This window comes from Pteronotus mesoamericanus, unplaced genomic scaffold (genome assembly GCF_021234165.1).
Source record: "Pteronotus mesoamericanus isolate MK-2021 breed Mesoamerican mustached bat unplaced genomic scaffold, CSHL_Meso_final contig_65, whole genome shotgun sequence".
Taxonomy (NCBI): Eukaryota; Metazoa; Chordata; class Mammalia; order Chiroptera; family Mormoopidae; genus Pteronotus; species Pteronotus mesoamericanus.
In genome coordinates this window covers 15,137,173-15,150,308 of record NW_026555228.1, presented here as the reverse complement: position 1 = coordinate 15,150,308, position 13,136 = coordinate 15,137,173, and the positions used below count along the sequence as shown (strand labels likewise).

The 13,136-nt window shown below is 40.5% G+C and overlaps 1 protein-coding gene across 1 annotated transcript; it reads right to left on the bottom strand.

Annotated features, from left to right (window-relative positions):
• Positions 1-11,520: 11,520 nt before the first annotated feature.
• On the bottom strand, positions 11,521-12,687 carry LOC129076877 (melanoma-associated antigen B1-like). Its single transcript, XM_054581016.1, has one exon. The coding sequence runs from the start codon at positions 12,685-12,687 to the stop codon at positions 11,521-11,523; it is 1,167 nt and encodes a 388-aa protein (XP_054436991.1).
• Between the last annotated feature and the right edge of the window lie 449 nt (positions 12,688-13,136).

Genomic DNA, 13,136 nt, shown 5'->3' with positions numbered 1-13,136 from the left:
ACTTGTGTTGTGTTAATACAGTGAATACTATGCAATTTTTACACCCAATCATGTAGACTGTATATAATTGCAGAAATATATCAAAGGTATATTGCTAATAAAAAAGCAAGTTGTACTTTGTGTGTGCAGTATATTAACATATTACTTATGCAAATATTTTTGTGCATACCTGTTCATATGTGAGTATATACTTTCTTGGTAAACATGGTTACTTCTGTGAAGAGATATGCTTTTCTTTTATTGGAAAATTTACACTGAGCTTATGCCACATTGATATTTAGTAAGAGAAAGCAAAAGAAATTGTCCCATGACCATATCACTAATGACTTTCTGAAAGTCACTCTTTTTTCATTCTCTTTCTTTTTTCCTTTTTCTTTTGTAATGGGATACAGAACAGGCAAAACATTGTGTTTAAGGCCCAAAATAGAACCGAATTAGAATTATAAGAAAATAAATAGAAAATGTATGTAAAGAAAATAATATAACTTAGTAGTGAAACTTTTAAAAGCCCTAATTATACACCTCTAATTACTTGGCAAAACCCTTAACCTAGGCACCATAAGGAAAATTGGCACAATGAATGGTTTTTGAATTGCCTTATGAGGATTAAGTAGCAAGCATATTGTGAGGATTGCATATTTGGGGGCCTCCATTACCATGATATCAGAAAAAAATGACAACAATAATCAGAATATAATGATTCCTGAATTTTTTCTGCTAAGTGCGTAAGGCAAAACCTTAAAAACATGACCATGTCTTGTAAGTTTTCTGTGCCATTTCTTACGAAATATATAATGGTGCTTAGTAAGACTCCTTATTCTATAAAAATGTGTTTAGGAATTCTGTAGTCTTGCTAAACTCACTTATCAATTCTGATACATTACCTATAGATTGCCTTTCGATAGCCTGGAAACATGATCATCTGATCTGTGAATAAAGGTGATTTCTTTTCATTCTTTCCAATCTTTATGCATTTTCTTGTTTTCTTACATTTTTTCCTGGCTGCACCCTCCCTGAAATGTTTAACAGAACTAGTGATAGTAGACATTCTTACCCCTTTTAAGATCTCAGGGCAGAGGTTTTCAGTATTTCATCACTAATTACAATATTTGCTTCAATTCTCAGAGTATTTTTAAACATGACTGGATGGTAAATTTGGACATATTTCTATCTATGGTAATAGTGGCATGATTCTGTCCTTTCCTTTGTTAGTTTTATTCCAAAGTGTTAACAATAATTCATGCTTGGATTTTACCCAATTTGTTCATGGGCTTATATAGCCGAAGTATTTTGGGGTTATGTGTTTGAAACATAAGTTTGTTTCTTTTTTCCCCCAAGAATGAGCGGTGTGGTTTCCTAGGGAATATAATTCTTTGTTTTCACTTTCTTATAATGTCCTTATCATCATGGCATAAAGTTTATAAGGCTCACATGAAACATTTTGGAAAGCATTTGTACTGTTTCTATTATATGAAAGAGCTTGTGCAAGATCGGTGTTATTTCTTTCTTAATTATATGCAAAGTGCATGACTTCAGGCACCACGGCTTGGGATTCATTTGTGAGAATATTTTTCAATGCAGGCACAGCTTATTTATGAGATACAGGGCATGAGACTTCTTAAGTTTTCTTGATTTGTTAAGCTGTGTTTCCTTGGAACATTCTCTTATGTTCATATTTTTCTGAGGGTTTTTTAAAAACATGAATGAGTGTTGAATTTTGTCAAGAGTTTCTCTTCATGGATTGATATGATCATGTGATGTGTTTTCTTTAGCTTGTTAATATGGTAGATTAAATTGATTTTTCAGATATTGAACCAGCCTGATAAGCATGAAGTTAAAACTACTTGGTCATGGTGTATAATCTTTATATATATATAACAATTATATTAGATAATATTTTATTAAGGACTTTGTGTCTGTATTAAAAGGATATTAGTATGTAGTTTTCTTCTTCTCCTCCCCCTCCCCGCCCCTCCCTCTTTCTTCTTCTTGTCCTTCTCCTCCTTCTCCTTCCTCTTCTTCTCCTTTCCCTCCTCCTCCTCCTTCTCCTCCCCCTCCCCATCCTCCTCCCCCTCCTTCTTCTTATTGTATTTTCTGTCTGATTTTGTTTTCCGGGGCAGGAGATGAGGTGGGTAGTGGAAGTCAAAGTTCCCCACATCCTCTCCATTAACCCATTATGGGGGGAGTGCTCTTTACCATCCATCAGGGATGAAAGTCCAAGCTATGTATTTAACCACCTCTACAACTTTGGCAGGAATTTGGAGGTGACAGCTTGGTGAAGGTGCAAGTGTAGGCTCCCCACTCAACCTTTGCTGACATGAATGAAGACGGTGTTTGACAGTAGTATGGCTATTGTCTAAATGTTTTGTGTGTTGATAGGTTGTTCCTTTTCCAATCTTTTGTCTGCAGATAGAAGGCTTTAGTTGCAGCTCTTTGCATCTGAATCTGTTGGCATTTCTGAGTTGCCAGATTTTTCAGCTCCAGATCTGGAATATATAAGGCAAAACCAAAACAAAACGAAAGAGTAAGGGAGGGAAAACATCGTCGTGTTGTTCGTTGGTTCTGAGAGCCCTAACCAGTCTCTCATCCTCCACCTTTCAAAGCCAATGTATACAAGTTATGTATATCTGTTTTATACATAACATCCAGATTTTTAACTGTACTTGAGAGAAATAAGAGAAAGTATGTCTATTCTGTCTTCTTAGGAGAAGATACCCAACATTTTTTTAGCCAATGATCTTCATAGCAATGGTATCTTTTTGCTTAATCATTTGTTTAATGTCTTTGCATCTAATTATTTCATTCATCTTATAAATGTTTCTTCAGTTGTCAGCATGTGCCAGTTGTGGGCCATGTACTGCAGTTACATTATTGAGAGACAACTTGGGAAAACAGACAAGTAAATATAGGGTATGTTATGGAAGATAATTTTGTGATAATTTGCAATACATTAATAAGAACTAGCATATTACCTATATATTTTTGTGTTATTTTTAGCGGCTTCTCAAGGGACTGATACTTGAATTCCTTTTTCGATGTTAGAGTTATATAATATTATTTCCTATAATATACAATACAATTCTGCTTTGGCAAGATATATTTTAAATGCAAAATGATTTATATAAACATAAGACATAAGTAATTAAGTACCATGTGATACCTAGAACAGAAGTGAAGGCAGTAAATGTACATCTATGTCTATCCGTCTATCTAGACTTAATATACTATAATAATGATAGAGTACTTTAAAAATGGAATTAATAGCATCCATTAAAGGGTATATAAAAAAATAAATGGGCAATTACTTATTAAGCATGGTTTATACCTGACATAAATTATTTAAGTAATAAGATATCCTTTTGTCTTAGTACCAGGTTTTTTGAAAACTTTTTGGTATTTTTTAACCACATTACAAATTTACTTACAATTTACATAGTATCCACTGTCTACAACTATATCAAACACAGCTACTCATACGTATGCATCAAAGTATGGATATATAAAAGTTACAAACACCTATTTTTGAAATAAATCATACTATGTGTATACTATGAATACTTGGCAGTTTTTACAACTAATTATGTAGATGTTGCATATTTATAAAATGTATCTTAAAGCTACATTTTAACTTCCATAGAGATATGTGTACAATTATGTAAATATATCATTCATGTTAATATTTATATATGTTTACACTTATTATATACATCATTTTCAATTACTTAACTCTGAAAAGGGTTATGTATCATCATTTTTTGAAAATTTTATACAGTAGATATGCTGTGCATGTACCCTATAGACTGAATGTTTGTGTACCAACATTCATATGTTGAAACCTAACCCTCGGTGTGATGGTATTAGGAGAGGAGGCCTTTTGAAACTCTGGAGTGCTCCCTCATCCCTTCCACCATATGAAGTTACAGGGGGAAAAATGAACACCTGTGAACCTGGAAGTGGGCTGTCACTGGACACTGAGTTTGACAGCACCTTGATCTTGCACTTACCAGCCTCCAGAACTGTGAGAAATAAATTTCTGTTGTTAAGCCACCCAGTCTATGCTATTTTGTTATAGCAGCCTGAAGGGACCAAGACAGCATACATTATTAAAAATATAAGTAAAAAAACATGTTATGATGACATATCATCAATAAATTTTAAATGATCTACACTTTGCTTTCTTATGTTAAAGAACGATGGAATGAGGTAAAACATTAGGAAGAAGTTAGGGGATTTGGCAAAGAGAAATAAAAAATAATAAGCAAAATTAAAAGAGATGTGGGGAAAAATAATTTAACTTGTAAAGTTGAACTCCTAAGTAACATCATTAAACAAACATCATTAGGAAGTTGGTCACAAAGAATACTCTTTTTTATTGTTCTACTAGAATTAAATGTCAAGTGAATACTTGTCATAGTGTATAGTAAATACCTTGAGGTCTGTATTACCATAGGAGGAGAAAAATATGACAACAACAAGGGTTAAAATCTTCTCAAGTTTTGTCTGATCAGTATATGGAAAACAAGTTTTAAAATATAAACCTTATAGTATAGGGTTTTTGTGCCATTTTTTTAAAAATTTATTTTTTACTTAAGTATAGTTCCCATAGAATCTTATATTGGTTATATTAGTTTCAGGTGTATAATATAGTGATTTAACATTTTTATGTGCCATTTCTTATGATGTATATAAAAAAAGTCAGTAACAGTTGCTGTTCTCTAAAAAACAAATGTGTGTTAATACTTAACACTATGGAATCCAAAAATCTTGCTAAACTTATTATTTAATTTTGATGATCTGAAGGAGGTTTTCAATATTCCACCATTAGGTATAATACTTGCTGCACTTTTAAAGTCCTTTTATGATTAATGGATGGTAAACTTGGTCATATTGTTTCCCTCTATTGTGATGGTGATATGATTTTGCCCTTTGTTTCATATAGTTGTTTTTTTTAATTTTTTTATTTATTGATTTTAGAGAGAGAGAAATATCAATTTGTTGTTCTACTTATACATGCATTCATTCTCATGATAGTTGTTTGATGCTGAAATTTTTACCACTAGAATTCATTCTTGGTTTACACCCCTGATGTTCCTGGGATTGTTATAGCTTAAGTACTTTTGGTTTTTGTTTGTCAAATACAAGTTGTGTTTTGGGGGGAACTGGGATATCATAAATAAATATATATGAATAAAGCATATATATTATTGATTTACCTTTTATTTTCTGTATAATTTTGGGTAATGTTTATAGGGGTCACACAAAGCATTTTGGGAAATATTTTTTACCATTTATATTATTTGAAAAAGTTTGTGTGAGATTAGTGTTATTTTTTCCCTATTATACAGGGGTGGGCAAAAGTAGATTTACAGTTGTGAGTATGTGAAACAGTTACAACTGTAAACCTATTTTTGCTCACCCCTGTATGGAAAACTTCATGACTTCAAGCACTAGCACATGGGATTCATTTGTAGGAAGGTGTTTTGTAATAGACTTCCTTTATTTACAAGATATAGGATAATTGAGACTTTGTAAGTTTTATTGTTCATCAAGCTATGTCTCCCTTGAAATTTTCTCTTTTCATAAATCTAACTTTTTAGCATAAAGTTGTTTATATAATTATATACGTGTTTCTGGGCTACGGCATGAAGGTTTCCTTTTTGCATTACTCTCATTAAATCTTTTTTCTTAATTAGTCTAGCCAGAGGTTTACGTAAGTCCCCTTTCTCCCCTCCCTCTCCTATGCCAAAAAAATGCTTTAGATTTTTCAATCTTCTCTTTGTATTTCTTTAATATCACTCACAGACCTTACTTTTATTGTTTCATTTCTATTACTAGTTTACTATTGATTTTCCCCGATATTTTGAGATGGATCTTACAACATGAATTTCAAGATTTTGCATTTGTTGTTATAAATATACCTTTAGCCACACATAATATTGTTGCTCACATTTTGTAACAGCTTCATTAAAATGTAATTGAGCTTAAATAAACTTTACAACATTAAATTGAGCAATGTAAGTTTTGACATAGTTATATATTCAAAAAACCACCTCCAGAAGCAAAATACTGTACATGTCCATTCCTCACTCAAGTTTCCTTATATAACTTTATATTCCCCCCTGTGGTTTCTACCCAAATCTTTCTCCTTTCCCGTGAACACATTGTTTTACAAGTCTTTGTGTGGATGTATATATACTTTTTGGATGAACATGAGGGAATAGTATTGATAGATCATGTAACAGGTGTATCTTTAAGCTATTGTAGCATATGTCAGAGAATTTTGCAGTATGACAATACTGTTTGCTATCCTACCAACAGTGAATGAGTTTTAATTGCTCTACATCCTTGTCAGCATTTTTATGGTCATCATTTTTTTTTATTGTAGCCTTTCTAAGAGGTGTGTGGGGGAATCTCACTGTCTATCTAAATCACATGGGTGTACTTAAGTCATATTTCCTTCTTTCTCTGGCATGCCCAGTAAATGGGAAAAATTGATCCCCCGGAGGAGGGACACTTTTGGGTGAGTCTTTTAATTTTAATTTCTTAATTTATTGGTTTTATACAGAAAGAGAGAGAAAAATATTGATTTGTCGTTCCACTTATGTGTGCGTTCACTGGTTGATTCTTATATGTGTCCTGACCAGGGATCAAACTCCCAACTTTGGTTTATCAGATGGATCCTATAACCAACTGAGTTACCTGGCCAGGGCTTGGGTGAGTCCTAAATTTGGACATAGACAAAGATATGCTTAGAAGGAAAACTGTGAAGATACACCCAAGGAGAACGTCAGATGAAGATGGAGGATTTGGAGTAATATCTGTACAACCAAAGGAATGTCTGAGGTTGCCAGCAAACCACTAGAAGCTGGAAGAGGCCAAGAAGGAATCCCCTATATGTTTTAGAGGGAGCATAGCCCTGACTTCAGCTTGATTTCATATTTCTGGCCTCCAAAACTGGGAGATAATAAAAAATTTCTGTTTTTTCTTAAAACAATCCAGTGTATGGTATTTTGTTATGGCAACCCCGGGAATCTCACATTCCTTAAGCATTATTTACATTACATATAGCTTAGCCAATGGCAGATTGTTTCAGTTTGCTTATCTGGATGTGTCTTATTTCACTCTCAGTTTAGAAGAGTAATTTGTTGAATATAAAATGCCGAGTTGAAAGTTTGATCTTTTTATTCATCATTGGAAAAATGTGCCATTTTCCCTTATTCTCCATGGATCTTATGGAGAAGTCAGTCAACATTTATATCATCTTCTCAGATAGGTAATATGTCTATTTCTTTGAAGCTTTTGATGGGTATACATTTATTCAATTCATTAAAATGCATTAGAGTTCATAGAGAAGCCAAACATAATTTAATAATGAAATATTTTTAAAACTTCACTAGCTGTGTTATAAATGAAAATGAGTTTATGTACCATAAACAAAAAAGAAACAATTCTCTCTTATTATAATATATAAATATATCTTTACTGTTTATATACAAATAAAAATAATTTCAGTGCATTTCTAAGTACAATATCAAAATCATTTTAATCATTATTTTTGATCTGATTCAAATGTTAGTCTGGATGTAATAGTGTATGAGAACAAGGCAAAATCTCTTGATAAAGAATAATAAAATGTCACTTGTATTAAATGTAAAAATTTTTATGTCTACCATGCTTATATGTAATATACAGGGTCCAGCACAAATACACCTTTTTTATTACAAAATCATAAGCACATAATTCTATACCATAACAATATCACTCTCAAGCATACCATATGACATTTTAGGTAAAATGTTCAAATTAAAACTATAAATTATTACACCCGTAGTATTACCCTACCAACCACACTCAAGCCAAGTGTTACTTCTGCCAGACTCTGTATTTTACTGGTGAAATTATTTATGTAATGAACATAATGTACTTAATTTCTTTCAACCCAATTATTTAATTCATCCCATAAGTGTTTTTTCAGTTCCCAGCATTTGTCAAGTAATGTACTAGTGTTACATTATTGAAGGAAAGCCTATTCAGAAAGTAGACGAGTAAATGTGTATATTTTAGAAGATAAGTTTAGTGGTAATGTGATAAATGATAATAGTAAGTAGACTATTATATAATGGTGGTAATTTTTTTTTTCTTATCAAAGCTGGCATGTCTGCCAGGGAGACATTTTCTTCCTTGGTGAAAATTTCTGAATAATTGCTCCACAAAGATGCCCACACATTTTCCCTGAAACCTGTGAATATGTTACGTTACATGGCCAAATGCACTTTGTAGATATATAAGGGCAATGAAACCGACTTTACAAGTAGACATTGGATTATCTGGGTGGGTCCGATGTAATGACATGAACCCTTCCAAGCAGAGAACTTTTTTTGGCTAGAGGTAGAGAGATGCAGCAGAGGGGAAAGCTAGAGAGATCTCACTTGTGAGAAGGCTTTGACATTTAATTGCTGGTCAAAACGTATGGGCCTGATGCAAGGACTGGAGAGAGGCCAGGAGAAACAATTTCAACCACAGCTGACAGTCAGCAAGGAAACAGGGCCTGAATCCTACTACCGCAAAGGACGGATCCTGCCACCAACCTGAATGGCCTGGGAAGGAGATTCTTCCCAGAGCTTGTGATCAGAGAGGCCTGCAGGCTTGGGCCTGTGAAAATCCAAGCACAGAATCCAGCAGAGCCATTCCAGCCTTTATCCCTACAGAACAGTAGGTAATAACACCTACTGAGATTATATGTGCTGTTGTAAACCGCTGAATTTGTGGTAATTTGTTACAGCAGCCATAGAAAAGTACTATAACTGTCTGAGAAGCCTACGGGGTCTGTGAGAATCCAGCCCCTGCTGATGTTTGCTACCCAGTGGATTCCTCGGGCCTTCCCCATCTACCTCTTAGGACCAAGGCTTTGGCTCTTGGCCACTTAGTTAAACCTACTCATCAGAGTATGTATTTAGTGCCTTTTCAATCAATTAAGATACTCCATTATTATCAATAATATTGTAATAACTATGTATCGTTCCAGGACTGGAAAGATCAGCAGGAACATTTTGGAAAGTACATGGTTGTCTAACCACTATGCTGTACACCTGAAACTAATACAAAGTAATACTGAATGTAAGCTGTAATTGAAAAAATGAAAGTTTAAAAAAAAGGGATTTTAATTCTATTGCAATCATCACAGATGTTTTAAAATGTCCTGTCTGGCTCATGGTTATAAGCCAAAGCTCTGCAGGTTTCCTGCCAAATAGGAATATACCTATAAGCAGATATGGCAAAAACAAACCAAAACAAACTTTGAGAGTTTGGTAGAGGCAGCCAGGGTGGAGGAGGAGGTGTCTAAAGGTCACTGCCCTGAGTAAGTCATCGCATAGCAGGGGCTGCTGTCAGAGGGGCCCCCAGGGAAGGCCCGGGTCCGCAGGGAGGTGGGATGCTCTAGGTCCAGAGGGCAGGGGTTGTGGGCTGTGTGTCCCACGGGGAGCAGGTAGGGCCTGCGGAGAAGGATGCAGAGGACAGCAGGCACACCGGGGACCACCCAGGGAGAGGGGAGGGGCGCCGTGATGTAGGGAAGTCTGCGACTGGAGACTGGACGCTTGGGCTGGGCCCAGGGCAGAGTCAGCTCTCAAGGAGCCCTGGTGTTGGGGGGCAGGAGGACCGTAGGTAAATGAAGCCCCGGACGATCCCCAAATTGTGTTTGATTCTCATGTCGCCTTCCTTCTTTAGGCCTGCTCTTTGCACTTTAGCCACAGGCTTTTTCTTCTTACCGCGTGAGACACATGGAACAGTGAGAAGAGAAATGAACTGACAGACACAAGGCAGGGAGGAGTGGAGCGGCGTGGGCTCTCGAGGGCTCCGGCCGCACTCACCAGCTGTGGGAACTCGGCCCCCCGCCCAGCCCTAGGAGCCTCGGATTCTTCCTCAGCAGAGTGGGTTTGGTAGCCTCCCTTCCAGGACTGCTGGAGCCCGTGCGCTGCACTTAAGCGCCTGGCCCTGCGACCACTGCGCGCTGAGCCTGTACAAATGGCGACTATTGCTGTGATTTATTTTGACCTCAGATAAGACCAACCGTCCTGCTGAGATTGTGGGGTGTTTTGTTTTGTTGTGTTACTCCAGGAGGTATCTGAGAACATGCAGTGCCCTGGGACACTGAACACCAGGTCAGCCAAAAACTCTTGCTTAGCAAGAAAAAAATACCTTAGCAAATCATTCCTCTTAGAGGATGTGCACTGTTTCATTTGGATGTTGGGGGTCCTCTTCATGGGATGCAGAGCTCCTAAATTAGGTGTCAGAAAGTAACTCCTTCCTCCTGGCTGCCCTTTGATCCAAATCACCCCAATTTTCATTCATGAAACCCCTAGCAAAATCAAGCCCTCCCTTAGAGCTTGCACCTTGCACTCAGGAAAACCCAGCTGAAATGCCCTTCGTGTGCGGCACACTCAGCCCAGGTCACAGGGTGCAGGTGCCGTGGCTTCTTGGCACCCCACCTTGAGGAAGTATCACCCTTGCTTATCAGAAACTGCTCGCCTGCACCTTCCGTCCCTGCCGCAGGTGCAGATTTCTCTCTGGTTTATCCATGATCCCACAGTAACTGCTAAAAGCAGTTATCCACTGGAGGCTTAGCTTCTCGACTCTGAGACCCACCACCCAAGGGTCTGGCCCTTGCTCACCAGCCTCGCACCCTCTTCTGATGCAGCACCGCCCACCTTAACTCAAAACTACCCCCCAGTGAAGGACTTGAGGTTTCCCAAGGCCCCAGATCGTCTTGCCTCAGGACATTTGTACCTGACTTCTCTCATCTGAACCTCCTCTTCCTCCCCCTCCTCCCATTTCTTTTCACTTGTGTTTTTGTCTGTGAGGGCATCTCACCATCTTCCTTTTCTGGAAACTCGTTGTAGTCTCGATCATTCTGGGGGCAGAGCTTGCGTCTTCTGCTTACCACCCCGCTACTCCCAGAGACCCTTCCCAAGAGCAGAAGCTCAGTTAATGTCGGAGGAATAAAAAAAGCTGGTAAGCAATTCATTAGGGTTTAATGTCTCCTATATACTTGAATAAATGAAACAAGTGCAAGCATGTAACTTTTATTTTATAGAACAGCAGAACACAAGGAAGAAGGGAAGCAAAGCATTGGCTATCTTTTCTTTTTCTCTATTTTTTGACTCCCAACTATTTTCCCACTAATTCCTTTCACATTTCTAAGGAAATGGCATTCCAAAGACATGCTCTATTTTTGCTCAGATCACTAAGTAAGATGGAATGTTGCCCCACCCGTTTAGTAAGGTAGCAAAACTTACTCCTAAGCTTCATAAGCAGCCTAACATATGTAACTAATATCATTCATGCACCTAGAGCCTGCAGCTAGCTAAACTTTTCTTAAAGAACAACTTTTTAAAACTTGCAACAGTAAGGTAAAGCTATAAGTGCCTAATATAGAAGAGGAGCACAGACAGACACTGTGTTCTCCCCAGCACCCCCTGGGCCCCCACCCTACTTCAGCACTGAGTGAGGACCGTGCCTCAGGCTTCAGGGCCTGTAGGGAGAGCTGCAGAAATTGATCCTGGGACGCACACTGGCCGAGGGTGCGCGGCTCCTCGCAGCTCCCGACCTGGCTCGGGCTCTCTCTTCCTCATCCCGCAGAGCCTCTTCATACCAGAGCGGGAAGGCACGGGGGTGGGTATCATGAAGCTTGGCTAGGAACTCCAGCACTTCCAGCTTGCTCGTCTCGGCCTGGGCTCGGGGGCCCCACAGGAACTCGTAGCGCGGAGGGTCACTGCCGAGCACCTGGCGGTACTCCAGGTATCTCTCCCGCACCAGGTCTTGAGTGATGAGCTTCTTGGGCTCCCCATGGATGAAGTGCCTCTTTCCAGCGTAGATCCCCATCACGTTCAGGACATCCCAGATGTCTTCCTCAGCGGCACAGTTGCCCTTCATGAAGATCACACACAGGATGGTCATCAGGAGGCCCCTCTTGGGCACGATCTCGCCGGTCAGCCGGCCACCACGGGCGTGGCGCAATTTGCTGACAAGGATGAAGTAGTTTCCGGCAGGGTCGGCGTCCTTTATGTCCATGCCGAAGGCCAGCACCATGAGCTCGGAGGCTTTCCTGAGGATATCGTAGAAGTGCTGCTTGTGCTTTCTGATGACATACTTCATCATGTCTTCCTTTCTTATGGGCTCCCTCATGTTATGCTTGCGCAGCATGAACTGCACCAGCAGAATCGCCTTCTGCTCCAGAGGGGTTGGGCCGGAAGGCTCGGTGCTGGGCTCTGCCTGGGAGGTGTCTGGCCCTTCCGCACCGTGGCCCTCGGCACCTTCCTCACGCTGGCCCTCGGCACCTTCCTCACGCTGGCCCTCGGCACCTTCCTCACGCTGGCCCTCGGCACCTTCCTCAGGCTGGCCCTCGGCCCCTTCCTCAGGCTGGCTTGCGGCCCCTTCCTCGGGCTGGCTTGCGCACGAAACGCCTGCAGAGGGAGTGGGAGCAGACGGGGCTGCCCGAGACCCCGGGGGTCTCTTCCCTGAGCCCGCAGCAGGGGAGCTCTGGGGATCATCACCACAAGGAGGGGAGGGAGAAGAGGGGACCCCTTCAGCCTCCGCCGACATGGCCTGAGCACCCTGGAGACTCTGAGACTCACTCCGGGCCTGGCGGCGTTTCTCACGGGCGCGGAGCTTACTCTTCTGTCCACGAGGCATGATGGCAGTGGTCCGGACCCGCAGGGCAGAGCGCGGCGGCAGGGCAGGGACGCGGGCACCTGGAGGACGGGGTGGGGGAGGGGAATGAGACCGTGCGTGCCCCTTCAGCAGGGGCAGTGCGCCTTGGCTTGGACCAAGGCCGCCTCTGCAGGGCCCAGGGCAGTGCCGGAGGAACCCCAGGGCTCCCGCTCCATCCGCCTGTGCCTTGAGGCCTCTGCGGAGGGAGGTGGCGTGAGCCTGAGGCCCAGGGCAGGGCTGGCACGGCGAGGCTCTGCGGGGCCCCCCTCTCCTTCACATTCTGGGTCGCCCTGTCAACCACCTGTCGGAGGGACCCAGCGTCCTCCCCCTGCCCCTCTGAAGCCAAACTCCTGACACCCTTGCACCCACGGCCTTAGGTCCCCGAGCCGCCAGGGGGACATGAGGGCGAGCCGTAGCTGGCCGCCCCTGCC

Coding starts and splice junctions, on each gene's coding strand:
- LOC129076877 (XM_054581016.1), bottom strand. CDS start 12,687: ATGCCTCGTGGACAGAAGAGTAAGCTCCGCGCCCGTGAGAAACGCCGC.